The following is a 16,432-nucleotide window of genomic DNA, read 5'->3' as shown; positions in this document are numbered from 1 at the left end:
TGGTGGCTCATGCCTGTAATCTCAGCACTTTGGGAGGCCGAGGCGGGTGGATCCACTGAGGTCAGGAGTTCGAGACCAGCCTGGCCAACATGGTGAAACCCTGTCTCTACCAAAAATACAAAAATTAGCCAGGCATGGTGGTGGGTGCCTGTAATCCCAGCTACTCAGGACGCTGAGGCAGAAGAATCGCTTGAATCCAGTAGATGAAAATTGCAGTGAGCCAATATGGCACCATTGCACTCCTGCCTGGGTGACAGAGTAAGACTCCATCTCACAAAAGAAAAAAAAAAAGAAAGAAAGAAAAAACAAAGCCATCAGATTTTGTGAGACCTCACTCACTGTCACAAGAAGAGCAGGGGGGAGACCACCCCATGATTCAATTATCTCCACCTGTTCCACCTGATACGTGGGGATTTGGGGGATTACAATTCAAGAGATTTGGGTGGGGACACAGTGCCTAACCACATCGCAGGTTCCCTGAGTAAGCCAGCTCCTATTGACTGCAATTACCAAATCTCTTTACATTGTTATTGTCCTCACTTTTTGGCAAATGTGTCTATCTAAGTTGGAGGAAGTTAAATGATAAATGACCTATACGTATGCATATATTGCTGTCAACAAAGTAAAGGGCGAGTGGAATCTGTGCTATAGTGCAGCTCTGCCACAAACTTGCTGTGTGACATTGGGCAAGATGCCTAGCCTCTCTGAGCCTCAATTTCCACATATGAAATACAAGTTCCACATATGAAATACAATGATAATACCAATGGTCAAAGCGCACCTGCAAGAACTCAGTGAGGCAATGCCTATGGAAATGCCTGCTTGAGGAAGGCAAGGAGGCAGAGTGACAACCACATGGGCCTTGAGGACAGTGAACTGAGTCCAAATCCTGGCCTAGCCATTTACCAACTGGCTGGCCCCGAGTCTCTGCAGGAGCATGCAGGGAATGCCAGCACAGACAGGCAAGAGCTCATGGGCAGAACTGCAGGAGCCTACAACAGTCAGCTCCCAAAGCAAAGCCACACTACACAGCTGTGGCCCTATCTGAGCTGTGGCCGTCCCTGATGGGTGAGTCCTACGCAGCTCTGCCCCAGGCTCCTTGGGGTCCTCAGGCCCTGTGGCTTTGCAGAAGTCAGGGACTGTGGCTGGAATCCCAGGCCAGCCACCTCTCTTTGCTTCCTCTTTCCACGTTTGGAGAAGGCATTTCCTCCCCTTCCAGCCCTGAGCCAGTGGGTCAGGTTTCCACCCAGATGGAAAGTCCCACCCAGGGCCCCCAGAGGACAGCTCACCATGGAAACTCCACAGGGCGCCTGCCAGCCACGGGGTAAGTGGCCACTGGCAGGCCTAACTGGGGCGGGCTCCCAGTCCTGCCCACCAGGAAGGGGAGGTGGGCAGGAGAAAGAGAGGGGGCTCCAGCCAGACTTTAGATCTTAGACACAGAACAACATCCCTACATACGCAGAGCAAAAAGTGGGTGATCGTGCATACATTCAGGTGTGTGCATGTGTGTGAGCATGCGTGTGCATCTGGGTGTGTGTGTCTATGGAATATGGGGCAGTGGAAAGACCCTGAATTAGGAGCCACAGCCCTGAGCCCTCTAAGCACTCTGAGCCTCAGTTTCCATAACTGCACCCCTGCTGGAGGCTGGATTGGACTCAGATAAGATGAGTAAATGCAATCATCCAGTAAGAAGTAAGCAACAGGTAGGATCTGCCAGATGAAGACCCCCAGGCCTGTCGGAATAAACCACAGCCAAACGACAGTCTGGGCAAGGGGAGGAGGGGACACTGTGAGTGAGGTGCCTCCCGTGGTGTTCAGTTCAAAGGAGAAGCACATAAACAGAGCTTCCCAAACTGTGTTCCAAGATTCTGGGCTTAGGGATAGGTGGTCCTCAAAAACAGGGATGAAGGACAGATTCTGAGTCCAAGAGTTTTAAGAACCCTCCCTATAACTCAAAGCATCCACAGGCATGTTGAAGGCCCTTGGAGATCCTGCCTTAAAGAAACCCATTTAATTGCACTTAACCAGGCACTTAGGAAAGTTACCTGAGCAGCTGCCCCGCCAGCCCCCAGACGCAGCCTAGTGAAGGCGGCATCCAGGCCGGGGGAAAACACTGGTCTGTCCCAAGCTCTTACATCAGATGGAAGCAGCTTTGATTCTATTTCTCTTTGGGCCTTGGCTGCCAGGAGGCTCAAAGGCATCCTGACCCTTCCCTTAGGTTTTGACATAATTAGTCTCTTCATCTATTATTTGAGCACCCCAGTGACCCACAAGCCACCTCCACTGCCTTTCATTAATAATCATCACAGTTAGCGTTTACTGGGGACATGCTGTGTGCCAGGCACCATGCTGGACACATGCCATCTACCCTCTCACCTGTCCTTATAATGGTGACACAAGGTAGCGGCTTTGTTATTCCCATTCTACAGATCAGGAAGCTGAGCTCTGGGAAGGTGCAACCACTGAGTCAAGCCCATTCTCGCAGTGAATACACTCTTAATTTGTGCAGTGTGTGTTCACCTGCCCACTGCTGCCTCCTCACTCTAGAATGTGAGTCCTGGAAGTCAGGGACCCAACTGTGCTCTTGTGGCCTAGAAGGACACAGACGCCTGACAATTCTGTGATGAATAGCTGGTGGTGAATCAGGATTGAAATAAAGACCTGCCTGCCTGAAAACCCATGCCCTTAACTCATATGTTTTTTTTGGTCTGCAGGTTTTGGTAAACCTAACGCTAACCTTAAACTTCAGTGTAACCCTAACCCTGGTACCAAACCTATGCTTACCTCTAGCATAATCCCAAATGAATTAATTAATAAGCCATGAAATGCTCCCTGCCTGGCCCTGTCCTCGGCTCTGTGGGGCAAGGGCTCTGACCACAGCGGCTTGGGCCATTTAGGGACAGGAGATGCAGGAGCTCAGGTGACAGCATGGATGGACTCAGCGAAGATGGTGGGAGCACATGGAGTCGGCAGCAGGGAGAGGGCAGTGGAGACGGAAGGCTGAGTTTCCCTCCTGGGAGGCCTGGCCAGACCTGAGTAGGGCAGACCAGGCCAAGCGGGGCTGGAGCGGCGGTCACGGAGCAGGAACGCCAAGCCGACCCCCACTCCCAGAAGCAGCTACTCTGGCCTGCGAGGGCCAGCCCAGCGGGTGGGGAGGCGATGCCCTGCCCAGCTTCCTGTCCCGTTCCAAGCTGGCCAGAAGCCCCACAGCCAGCACAGGAAATAACAGGGGCCCCCAGAGGCCGCGCAGGCAGGCCCTGCTCTGAGGCCACCCGGGGAGGGAAGGAGGCCATTGTCGGCCTTTGTTTCAGTTTCCCCAGCGTTACCCAGGCTCCAAGAGGCCGCTGGGAGCTCACAAAGCTTCCCCCCAACCTGCAGCTGTCCAGCCTCCCCCAGCCCCGACCCTGGGGACAGGCCCACCAGGCCCCTGGTCTCTTAAAGAGGCAGGTGCAGAGTGGAAAATGAAGTCACACGCAAGTTGGGGGTTGGGGGGCGGTACATGCAGGCCACAGCAGGCCAGGCAGGCGAACAGACAGATGGACCAAGACTGGGATCTAGGTCCACACCCAGGTCAGCCCAGCACTGGGTCCAAGAGCAGGGGTGCAAATCTTTGGATGGAAAGAACATCTAGGACCCTGAGGGTACGACAAAGAAACGGAAGAAAGAAAACAGAGAGCAAGGAGACGATGTGGACATCTTGAATACCCCGCCTGGGCACTGTTCCTGATCCTTCAAGGGAGACAGCCTAGAAACGGGCTTTTTCTGCTCATTTGCATGCCCGGATGTGGATGAGTGAATGCTGCATATGTGTGTGTGCCTCTGTATGTGCATGGATTTGTAAGTGTGTGTACATGCGCACTATGTGTATGTTGGCAGTGTGAGCACACTCCTGTATGCATGTATAGGCATACATCTGTGTTGTGCATGTGTGTGCACACCTGTGTCTGCAGGCGTCCGTGTGGGTGTACATTAAGCATATGCATGCACTTGGCTGTGCATACATATGTGTGTAGTACGGAGGAACACATATGTGAAGGCCCATATATGTGAATGTATTGTGTGAGTGTGCATATGCCAGTGTGCACATATGTGTGTGTTTACATGTGTATGGGGGTACATGTGCATTGTGTGTAAATGTGTACCTACGTGTGTGTGAGTGTCCATGTGCATTGTGTGGAGTACGTTTGCACTGAGTGGGAGTATGAGCATATATATGTGTGAATGTGTGCATGCGTCCTTGTGTTTGTGTGCATGTAATATGTGTATGTTGCGTGTGCACATGCATGCACACACAATGACTTGTGAATTTACACGTCACCACCAAAGAGCACTCACAGGCTTGTGCCCATCAGCAATCACTCATTCCCACACTGATCCTGGTGGCTTCTTACTAGTGATGTGTCGCTGCAATGACATTAGGGCTCACAGCACATTCTAGTGCTGCTCATTCCACAAAGATGCAGTAAGTCTCCACTGAGTCCCAGGCACTACGAATTAGCAACTACAGAAAGCATGCCCTAGACTCAGACAAAACCCCAACTAGCTGTGCAGACTGGACCAATCTCTTTACCTCTTTGGCCTCAGTTGCTCATCTGTGAGATGGGAATGCTAATACTGTGGTTAACAAGGCTTAAATGAGATAATGCATGTCACAGCCCGCTGTCTGGCACTGAGTGGATGCTCACTAGATGGTTATTACTTTTTAATTGTTATTGTTAAGACAGTGCCAATTGCTGAGGATACAACAGTAAGCAAATAGGCACTGTCCCTGCCTCCACAAGCTTGCCAGGTTTGCAGGACATTTAGCCTTGATAAGTAGAACAGCATAAGTAAAATTTATCATATTTGCCAGACTAAGCATGAGTCTGATGTGCTAACTACTACCACATATGGCCAGCAGCCATCAGTTAAAGCAATCAACCATGACAAAGGAGAAAAACTTATTAGTGGAGGTAAGATAATAATTTTTTGAACCAGAGAGGCATCAGATAGCCAGGCTCAGCCTAATCTCGTGTGTGTGTGAGTGTGTGTGTGTGTGCGTGTGCATCTCCCTGCACACTCAAGGATTTTAAGGGAATGTCAGCTGACATGACAGCAGCCTAACCCCTGTGGGCTGCCTGCAGTCTATAGCAGGGCACCACTGACCGTATCCAACCCAGGAGCTGAGCCCTTCAGAGTGTCCACCCAGGAAGCCAACACATGCCAGGTGGTGCGGTCAGGCTGACCCTGGCCATTTCCTACCGGGCACTGGCCCATGGCCGCACAGTCCATGTGTCCAGCCCCACCCAGGGAAGGAATCTGATCTCAGGACAGCCTCAGGCCTCTGCCTTTCAGAGCAGACCCTGCCCACCTCCCACCAACCCCCACCCCACCTGGCCTGCCCCACTTGGGAAACAAGCCATGCCTCACCAACCAGGGTAAACAAGAATGGTTCCCTACAGATTCAGTTCCACCCCAAACCTGCAGGAAGGTGAAGCAGATTGCCCCAGGCACTGTGGCCATGCCTAGAGATTGCCAGTCAAGATGTGGGGAGAAAGGCAGGGAGCTGTGACGATGTGATGAGAAGGAGGGGCCCGTTGGAGCCTTCTCTGTCACCCCTACAGACCCAAGCTCAGAGCTAAGCTCCTATGGGCACTTCCCGCCACATGGTGTCAATAGCAAAAGTAAAGGTCAATAGCAAAAGTAAAAGTAGGGGTTAAGCACTCCATGTGGATTCCCTGTGCCATCCTCACAATGGCCTTAGGAAGTAGGACTATTATTATCCCCATTTCCGATGAGGAAATGAAAGGACAGGGAGGTTTAGTAACTTACTCCATATTGAACGGCTAATAAGTATCTAGACCTCAAACCCAGATTTTGCTCTTAACAAAGTGAACAAAACTCAGGCCCTGCACTTCCCAGGACAAATACAGACAAAGAAGTGGAGGTGAGGTTCTGCATCTTGGCAGACATTTGCCAGGCACCTGCCAACTGCCAAGCCAGGGCTGAGCTATGGGGATGCAGAGAATCAGACTCGGTCACTGCCCCTAGGAGTGAGCAGAGCATCAGGGAGCTGGGTATAAGAAGAGAAGGAACGCTAGAACCAAGCAGAAGGCAGTGGGAGCACTGAGGGCCAGGATCAGGAGCTCTTAGGCTCAGGGGGGCACAGAATTATGGCAGGGCTATCATGGGAAACTTCCTGGAGGAGGTGTCATTTAGGCTGAGCTTCAAAAAATGCCAAGGGGTCACACACAGTCTGTGGGCCAACAGCATCAACATCACCCCGGAGCCTGTTAGAAATGCAGATTCTCAGGCCCTACCCAGACCTGCTGAGTTAGAGTCTGCATCTTGACCATTTGTACACATGTTCAAGTTTGAGCAGCGCTGGTGCAAACCACCCCAGGATGCACGCACAAGGCTGGGCAACACTGGAGGGAGTAGGATGGGCACCGACTCCCCCAAATGCATGAGGAGTGATGCCATCATCACCCCACCCCACCCCACACACCCCAACCCACAGACACAACTGACTGTTTATGGGCAGGCTTCAAGTTGCCAAAGAACTATTGATTTCCAGTGTCCACCAGCAGGACAGCAGGATCCCTGGGGACTTGGGAAAGGGCCGACACCAAAGAGAGGCCTTTCCATCCTCAGGGAGCACCCAGCTTTGGAGGAAGTAGGACTGGCTCCTCCTTGTCTTTACAATCCTCATTACTGATGTCCCCCGAAAAGCCCAACAGCACCAGGAGAGGAGGGGCAGGGCCATGGGCTTGCTGGGGCAGATGGTCCCAAATCAACTGAGCAACTGCGCTGCAAAGTCCCAATGCCAGGCCAGGGACACGAGACAAACGACAGCATCCCTGCCATCAGGGAAGCCCCAAGTCCATCTCAAGAGGGTAGAAATCAGCAAGACAAGGCTAGCTCCGTGGAAGTGAAGTCATCAGCCAGGATAGAGGTACAGGAGGAAAACAGGAGTCAGAAGACGCACTGCACACCTGTTCATTTCCACATGCCCTGGGTACCAGCACACTTGAGTCCTGAGCACACATGTGCACATATATGCATGGGCTCTTCATACACACGTGCACAGCAGGCATGTCAACGAGGAAGCCAAGTACAGCGGAGCCCAATGGGGGCCCCAAGGCTGGTGCAGAGCCAGAGGAAAAGGGTGGGCAGGAAATGCCACCTCCTCCTGAGAGAACTGGTCCAAGGTAGCACCAGGGAGCCCAGGATGCAGCACCAACCAGCAGGCAGAGCACAGGGGCACTGGAGTGCCCCCCTGCCAGGGGTCCAAGTCAGGGTTGCAGCTACCTGGGCATGCTCACACACAAGCACACACACAAGTGCATGCATCCATGTGCACACGCGGCACAGAATGCCCTACGCCGTGGACTGCTCACCATGGTAACAGAGTGGCCACCTCTCAGCTCCAGTCACCACCTGACGATTTCTGAGGCCCCCTGTGCTGTAGAGGGAGCAGCTCTAACAAAGGCGCAGCCCAGGCTGCCTGGCCAGGGGTCCGTGGAGCTGACTCGCTGGCGCATGCCTGCCACGCTCCCCCGGTGAGCTCGGGGCCACCGCGTCTTCCTACCCAGCCTGCCTGGCTCCACTTAGCTCAACTCCCCACAGGCTCCCCAGCCGAGCTAATGAGAAACTCCCCAGCTGGCCCCATATAAAAATGCATTTCATAAGTCTTTAAAATACCGGGAAATTCTACATCTATTTAGTGAGACTTTTCTGCTCCTTTAAAATGTCTCTTGGTCCTCATCAAAAAGATGATTAGGTTGGGAGCTCAAGCACAAAAGGCAGACGCCACCAGCACACCAGGCCGAAGCCAAAGGGTGCCCAGGCAGCTTGCACCACGGGCCACAGTCACATGGCTCTAGGCAAGTATCATGGGTGGGTGAGACATCCCACAGGCGACCCAATGCAGGACAGTCACTTGGGGAAGTGTTCAAAGTGAGACCCAGTGGGGAGCAATGGACACAGATGAGGGGAACAGTCTCTCTAGCCTTGATTTGGGGATTGAAAGAAAAAGTTAGAAGGTGCTGGGAGCCCCTAAGAAAATCTCCAAAGGAGAAAAAAGAGACCACCCACACAAAGATGTTCATCATGGCGTTATTTACAACAGCCTAAAGCAGTCCGAACGTCCAACAGGGGAGAGGCGGAGAAGAACATTCACGCCCATCCACTTGAGGGCTCCAGTACAGACACTAAGGTGGGAGGTACATGGGTCCCAGGACCACAGGAAGCTCAGGTCCAACAGGAACTACAAGAAAATCCACTGCGAGTTCAGTGTGGACTTCATGTAGAAGCTTATAGACGAACAGAGCTCGAAAGGGGACTGGGAGAAATGCAAACGCAAGTGCAGAAGCGCAGGGGTGTGGGTGGAGTTTCTGTGAAGCCATTGAAATAATAAATATGCACTCCAGCAACACACAAGCAGGGTGGGAGGCAGCTCCGAGTGGTTCAGAAGTGCAGGCGGGACTGCACGGAGTAGCCTCGCCCGCCCATGGTGAAAGGCCCAGGCTTCTGGACATTTCTGTCCATTTTCCCAGCCAAAACCTGGGGGCAAAGGACTGCAGGGGATGAGGCTGTCGCCTTGGTCAGGAGCAGGGACCCCGACCATTCTCCTCACCCCACCTTTTACCCAGAACCAGGCTAAAAGAAAAATGAGAGGCTTCAAGGCATTCTTCTCAAGGACGTCCCAGGACACCAGCTACCCCAATGCCGGCTCTACCTCCCATCTGAGGAGGTCCCAGAGCCTGCAGTCCTATCCCCACCTTCCCCTGCAAACTGCCCCCATGCCCAACACCGAGATGTGGAAGGAGGGCTGGGGACGGGGGCTGGAGGTGGTGTGAGTCCCTGCAGAGAGCCTGGCCCAGTGCTTTCCAGGCCTGGCTTTGAACATGGGAGATGTGTGCAAGGTCTTCAAAACATGCACCTCCTCTCCTTCCAGGCAGCAAATCCCGAGGGCTGGCTTCAGTTAGACTCTTTTACCTGACCCAGGAGTGACCGGGGCACAGAGCTGACTCCAGAGATTCTCCTCTAAAACAAGGCATGGGACCCGCATTGTCACTGGCACGTCTGCCCTCTACAGTTGAGGCACTAAATTCATGCATGAGCTGCCTGGGTTCAAATCTCTGCTCTGCCGCTTCTTGGCTGAGTGACCTAGAAGCAAGTTACTAGCATCTCTGTTTCTCGGTTTTCTCATATGCATGTGAAAAGCAAAGGAGACCTGGCTCCTAGAAACACCTCATAAATGGGAGTGACGGTTCCTATTAACTGGGGCAAGAACACCTGTCCCACGGCAAGAAGGCCTAAAAGTCTGATCACAGTGCAACACAAATAAGGTCTCAGGCTGTGGGGCCATCACAGTCAACTGATGATACTGAGTGTTCCTCTCAAACAAGTGTGTCTGTCACCATGCCAGAAATAGACTCACCTAACCTGCCCAGGCGTTCACAAGAAGTATGTGTCAACGAACTAACTGTGTCCTATCTCTGGCCCACCCACAGACCCTCTTCTTACTGCCTCTCCCTGCTGCTGTTCCAGAGCTGCCATGCTGGACGGAAGCCATGGAGCAGACTCTGCCCAACCAGTCCCAAAACCCAGCCTGGCGAGGTGGAAGATTCCAATGAGACTCTGACTAGACAATTACATAAAAATGATCCCCTTACCCACTTCAGGCTAAGCATGGTGGTGCATGCCTGTAATCCCAGCTGCTTGGGAGGCTGAGACAGGAGGATTGTTTGAGCCTAGGAGTTCAAGACCAACCTGGGCAACATAGAAAGGCCCTGTCTCAATAAAAAAATAAATAAATAAAAATAAATAGATGCGCAGCTTCAGCTCCCAGACCAAACTCAGTGACGGGGAAAGAGGAGGTAAATTTCCACGTGGTTGTGTGGGTTCCCTGAAAGCCCACATCATAGACCTGAGGATCATGCATGATGTTTCTGGTGTCTGCCACTTAGAGACCTCATTCCAAAGGGCTTGTGGGAAGAGGGAGGAAATGCTGAAGGCAAGATGCATCTCCCTACCAGGCTGGGATGGGCGGGAGAGATAGGGGTTAGGGGTAGGGTTAGGGTTATTACCAGGCTGGGATGGGCAGTAGAGGTTATTAGGCAGTAGGGTTATTACCAGATGGGTGGTTAGGGTTAGGGTTAGGGTTAGTGCCAGGTTGGGATAGGCAGCAAAGAGGGGGATTAGGGTTAGCGTTACAGTTAGTGTTAGGGTTAGTAGCAGGCTGGGATGGGTGGGAAAGAGGGGTGTTAGGGATAGCGGTAGGTTTAGTACCAGGCCAGGATGGGCAGGAGAGACGGGGGTTAGGGTTAGGGCTAGTGCCAGGCTGTGACGGGCAGGATACAGGGGATTTGAAGACATTGCTAGGAGGTAGGTCAAAGGCACTGGGAGCCTTTGGAAGGCCGAGGCTTGCACATCACAAGGTCAGGAGATCAAGATCATTCTGGCCAACATGGTGAAACCCCATCTCTACTAAAAATACAAAAATTAGCTGGGCTTGGTGGAACATGTCTGTAGTCCCAGCTACTGGGGAGGCTGAGGCAAGAGAATCGTTTGAACCTGGGAGGTAGAGGTTGCAGTGAGCCAAGATGGTGCCACTGCACTCCAGCCTGGCAACAGACCAAGACTCCATCTCAAAAAAAAAAAAAAGAAAAGAAAAAAAAAATCCATGAGTTGTTCAGAATGAGATACCTTCACACCTACTAGGAAGGTTAGAATTTGCAAAAAGGAAAATAATAAATGCTGACAAGGACCTGGAAAAAGTGGAATCCCTATGGGCAGTGGGAATGCAAAATGCCTGGGAAGGTCTGGTGGCTCCTCCAAAGGTTAAACATAAAGTTACCCTAAGACCCAGTAATTCCAGGCCTACAAATACACCCAAAAGAACTAAAAACAAGCATTCAAACAAAAACTTGTACATTGCCAGGTGCGATGGCACACACCTGTAGTCCCTGCTACGAGGGGAGGCTGAGGCAGGAGAATTGCTTGAACTCAGGAGGTGGAGGGTGCAGTTAGCTGAGATCGCGCCACTGCACTCCAGCCTGGGCAACAGAGTGAGACTCTGTCTCAAAAAAATAAAAATTAGAATAAAAAAGTAAGTGGATCAGTGGTTGCCTGGGACTGGCAGGGGTAGTAGCTAAGGATACAGTGTTTCTTTTTTATTATTTTTTTTTCTTTTTCTTTTATTTAGTTAATTATTTTAGAGGCAGGCTATCACTCTGTCACCCAGGCTGGAGTGCAGTGTCATGATCAAAACTCACCGTAACCTCGAACTCTTGGGCTCAAGTGATCTTCTTGCCTCAGTCTCCCAAGTAGCTGGGATTCCAGGTGCATGCCACCATGCCCAGGGCTATTTTGTTTTGATTCTTTGTAGAGACAGGGTCTCACTATATTACCCAGGCTGGTCTCAAACTCCTGGGCTCAAGCAATCCTCCTGCTTCGGCCTCCCAAAGTGCTGGGATTACAGGTGTGAGCCACCGCTCCTGGTCAAGAGTTTCCTTTTAAGGACATGAAAATGTTCTAAGTTCACTCAAGTAATGGTCACATATATCTCTAAATATACCAAAATTCACTTTAAGTGAGTGAATTGTATGATATGTGAATTATATCTCAGTAAAGCTGTTTTTAAAAAGATATAAGCTGGGCTGGTTTAAGAATCTAAAGATTTCTTATGAAAATCCAACTTTCTGGCTTTTCTTTTAAAACCTCTGAAGATCTGGCAACTCTGGACCCAGCCAGAATTCTGGCAATTCATGGCCCAGCCGGCAGGAGCTGAGGGCCAGCCATCCTCTTTGCAGGGTCTGTGTCACCATCCACCGTGGTCCCTCACGTATCAGCCCACCTGGGCCATCAGCCCGCCTCAGGTGGGCCTTTGAGTTTGTGACCCTGGCAAGGTTTTCCCATTTGCAAAGGACTTTCACATTTGTAAGTTCACACCTATGGCCTGGCAAGGCGGGAGAAGTTGGGGTTGGCTGGAGAAGAAGAATGGCCCACGAACAACCATGAAATCACACATGAAATCCCGTATGTGTCTGAAAGAGAATCCACACACTGCCACTGGATGCTCAAAGGCACCTGTGGCTCAAAACAGGTTAAGAACTCCAGTTCCACACCTCCAAGGCAACCCCACATCTTGACTTCAAATGAAGTGCTCCTTCCCCTGGGCCTCACCATCAGCAGCCCCATTCGCCAGCAAGCGGCATGAGTGGGCCTGCGCGCTCAGCTCCCCACGCCCCCGCCTCGGGACTGCGGGATATTGCCATGAGCTCATCATTTCGCTCCTTTCCCTGCCAGGCAAGGCCGGGCTCTCCATCACTGTCAGGGCCCCTGCTCAAGGGCACAGAAGGAGCAAGCCTGGTTGTTCCTGGGGGCTGAGGGCCACAGGGTCCCCACTAGCAGGGTGGCCAGGGCGGGCCAGAGGTGAGTGAAGACGCAAACTGCGCATTCTGCTTCTTTATTGCAGTTCTCCATCACACACCCAGGGCTGGGCAAAGCAGAGGAGAGGAAGGTGCATGAAAAGCTTGCGCTCTGGGCCAACAGGGCCCCCCCAGAAGAAAAGCTACTCTATGCCTTATAGCTCTCCCTTCCTCCTGGTAAAATGCCCTCAGCCCAGGGCCAATGGGGGCCTGTGAGCAGGACCCACCTATGTTCTGCAGCCACCATGCCTGTCCTGCCAAGGACCTTTCAGAAGTCGCCATAATGCCCCGCTTTCAGGTCCTGCTCAGCTCTCCACCTCCTGATGCCAAGTGGTGCAGAGGTTAAACCACAGGCTCTGGCTTCCGGAGGACTTGGGTTCAAGTCCCTGATGCACAGCCTGCCAGCTGGGGACCGTGGACTCACTACTGTACTGCTCCGAGCTCCTTCCCTCATGTGTCAAATGAGGATGGGGTTTCTCAGTAGCAGTGCCAAGGGTGGCCTGGGAGGTTTTGCTCCCCCATAATCTTCTTTGTCACCTGCTGCCATTCTCTGATGTGGCCAAGTGACATTTTCTCAGTTTAATAAAAAGTATTAGACAAAAGCGGCTTTCACCAGGCCTTTGGCCCTGTTGTCCACCAGATGGCTGTCCCTAAGCCAAGCCCACAGAGAAACGATGGAGCTGCTGCTGGAAACGGCACCCACCTCACAGAGCTGTCACCATGGCCCAGCGAGACGTTGCAGGTAGAGTGTTCACTCAGTGCCTGGCACACACTAAGTAAGTGCTCAATAAATGTGACATTGCCCACGTCCAGGGCCACCTCCCACACTGACTTCTGCCTGCCACCCAGGCTTGGAGCCATCTCACACACCCCATGCTCAGGGAATACAAGCTGACTTTAATAGCTCAAGTCCAATAGAACTGGGAATGAAAATGTATCACATGCATGGCACAAATTAAAAAAACAAAACAAACAAACAAAAAAAAAAAACACCAGCAAAAATGAGCCAAAGAAAACAAAACAATTCCTGGCCTGGCTGTCTCGTTGTGGATTATCCACCGCCGGGGATGCTCTGCCCTGCCTCTCCCCATCGCTGAGCAGAGAATCCGAAACTGACTGGCACCATGGCGAGCTGTGGCTGCGGAGTCACAAGGAGTATGCATCCTCCTACATGCACGAGGCATGCTCAGCTCTTGCCTGGAAACTGGCAAATCCCACAGCTCCCACTACTCCCAGGCAGCCCAAAGAGGCCCTAAGACTGGCCGCCCAACTATGGAATTACAGAACTGCAGACTCCAAGGCCCCACCATCAACATCGCCCTTGCCTTCTGCAAGCTGGAAGACACCTCACTGCCTAGGCATGCAGCCACCCCCTTCCCAGGGCTTTCTGTCTATAGCAATCACTGCTAGCACCCCCCTTGCAAGCCACTGATGTTCCCATCTGTCTGCATCACCTCCAGCCCCACTGGGAAAGCAGCTGGGAAGGAGGACCTTCTGTAGACAAGGCGGGGCTGAGTGCTTTCCGAGTTCAGGGGTTTGGGGTACAGTGGGATCCTCTCCAGAGCAGGCAGCAAGCGTGAGCCCCTGCACCCCTCATCTCCCAGGAGGACTACATCTCTGAGACACGGCGCCTTAGGGTCTTGCTGTTGCCCCCCACCATGGGGAACGCACTTCCTGCACAGAAGGAGACACAAAGGGGGCTACACAGCCCCTTCCCCCAGCCTCCTACCTGCCCAGTGCTGACCCCAAAGCCTGTCCTAGTCCCGGACCCTCCTCCCCAGAATTTGAGCACCACTCACCATGTTGGCTTCAGACAAGTCCCCTCTCTGTGGAGGAAGCCCCTGTCACCAAGGGCCAGGGCACCTGCAGCCACAACAGTGCACAAGCCTGGGTCAACCAGGACCCTGTGGACTCTGCAGGCAGCATCAGCTCCTGCTGGAAAGGACATGGAACCAGGGGCCACAGGCTTGGGTTCGAGGGCTTAGTCTCCTTTCCCAAATTTCACTGAACCATCTTCAAACTCCCGGCTGAATCTCCATATTCTGTACCACTAACACTTTCTTGTCAACTCCGTTTTTTCACTTAAATGAATTTAGCATCATAGTTAAGTCACAAATGTCTATAATATCACACATTAGACACATAACCATGAAAACATTCAATGTTTATATACCCAATGCCTAAGCACATTTTTGAAATACTGACCCAGAGCAAATCTCTCTTCTTGCTTCAGTTTCCACAACGAAAAGAGGAGAAGCTTGGACTGAATGTTCCATCATAGGCTTCCTCAGGCCTTAAGATTCTGCAAGACTGAAGCAGCTCCAGCTCCCCCACGAATCCAGAAAAAGCTGGTCAGGATCCCAGGGCAGTCCTGGCCCAAGGCAGGGGAGGAGGACAAGCAAGGGGATCCCAGCGCCTGCCGGTCAGGGAGCCGGGGGCACCACTACCAAGAGAGGCCCTGGCTGCATGCGGAGCAAACAGGGGACCCTGGCCCCCAACTCAGGAGCTCCCCAAAACCCCCCAAAGCCGGTTCTAATCTCAGTACTCATGGGAAGGCTCTAAGCTGCAAAACTTCACAGTTAGAAAAACTTTATTCATCCACCTATTTTTACAGCTAAGGAACTGAGGTACAGGGAAGAGCTTATGCGGGAATCCCATGTCCTGACTGTCATGTCTCCCCCGACACCTCACGAGTCTGAGCTCCCTCTGTTACCTCTCCCTGGAGGCACGAGCTCAGCTCTGCCAGCCCTGAGAGTGCAGAGCAGCCCCTTCCAGGGAGGGAAAGAGGAATTCTGATGTAGACTGGAGTTTAAAAGTCCTATTAAAGTGGCTTTTATGCAATTAGATTGGAATGAATGTGCAGCGACGCCCATAGCAAGGAGCTTCAAGGCTTGTACAGTGGGAAAATCACCGCCCATCTGAACTGTGCCCACAAGAAGGAAACGTGGCCCTCAGGAGAATAAGGGAATATTAGTCTCCGTATGTAATAGATTTTATTGACCATATGGAACTGATATAAAAATCGTGTTGCATGGGGTAGTCTGGACTGCAGGCAGGAATGTGACACAAAGAATATCATTTCCATAACCAGTTGGGTGGCTTTCTGAGTTCCTGGACCAGCTCCAAGACCCCCTGCAACTCTTCCACCAGCCCCCGGGCATTTACCTGCTGCTGTCACGGAGGAATCCCAGGCCAGCGAGAAGTCTGAGGCCTCCCCCTCTTCAACTGAAAGAGAGAACAGAGATGGGCCTGTGAGTTTGAAGACTGTACAAATAGATCAGGTGAGGTGCAGGGTGAGGAAGAAGGAATATTTGTGGGGGTCCTTATTATAATACCCATGACCAGGGGAGAGGGGGCAAAGCCTACAAAGAGGCCTTTATTGGTTTCACAGAGATGTAAAATGATCGGAATAAAACAGGAATAGCAAGTTAAGTGCTGGATCAGTTATGGTTTCCCCAGCCCTGTGCCCCTGGCAGACATCACTAATCAATCTCAGCACTGCCTCAAGAAACCAATAAGGTTGCTTCAGGGATCAGCAAAGTGGTGAGTGCTCATGACCCTGCTGAGACCTGACCCACAGACAGACCTCAGGACACGCTGAGGTCAACTCTCCCAATGACAGCACATCTGAGCACTGCAACTTATGAGCTGACAACATCAGAAGGCAACCAGCCTCCCCCCACTCCACCCAGGACCCCACAGAACCAAGCCAGGCAGAGACAGGGTGTCCCCACCATCCCACACCCCAGGACATAAGCCCAGGCTGGTGGAGGCCATGCACTAGGAGAATATGGGAGAAACACTACACAGCATAATAACACTCTTGTCCTGGAATTAATCCCAGTCTGGGGCATGTAATAATATTAAAGCTGGGTTATGGACTTTGTAAATGGGACTTTGTTTAAGCCAAAAATGTGCATACACAGTATTTTTCAGATTTAATGGCCTTTCTAGCTCTGCATATGTGCAGGCTGAAGCCACCACGAACCACCCAGTTCTCTCTGCACTGTCGATGT

At 52.0% G+C, this 16,432-nt stretch overlaps 2 protein-coding genes across 3 annotated transcripts in view; both read right to left on the bottom strand.

Annotated features, from left to right (window-relative positions):
* Window positions 1-16,432, bottom strand: part of CBLN1 (cerebellin 1 precursor) — a 680,545-nt gene that overhangs the window by 495,765 nt on the left and 168,348 nt on the right. The gene's annotated exons all lie outside the window — the stretch shown is intronic.
* Window positions 1-16,432, bottom strand: part of ZNF423 (zinc finger protein 423) — a 365,398-nt gene that overhangs the window by 283,326 nt on the left and 65,640 nt on the right. For both annotated transcript variants that reach the window (XM_050774809.1, XM_050774810.1), the window contains exon 2: window positions 15,582-15,641. In XM_050774809.1, coding sequence (XP_050630766.1) covers window positions 15,582-15,641 — 60 coding nt within the window. The remainder of the gene's footprint in view (window positions 1-15,581; window positions 15,642-16,432) is intronic.

Source organism: Macaca thibetana, chromosome 20 (genome assembly GCF_024542745.1).
Source record: "Macaca thibetana thibetana isolate TM-01 chromosome 20, ASM2454274v1, whole genome shotgun sequence".
Taxonomy (NCBI): Eukaryota; Metazoa; Chordata; class Mammalia; order Primates; family Cercopithecidae; genus Macaca; species Macaca thibetana.
The sequence above is the reverse complement of the archived record's forward strand: the minus strand, read 5'-3'. Positions and strand labels throughout refer to the sequence as shown.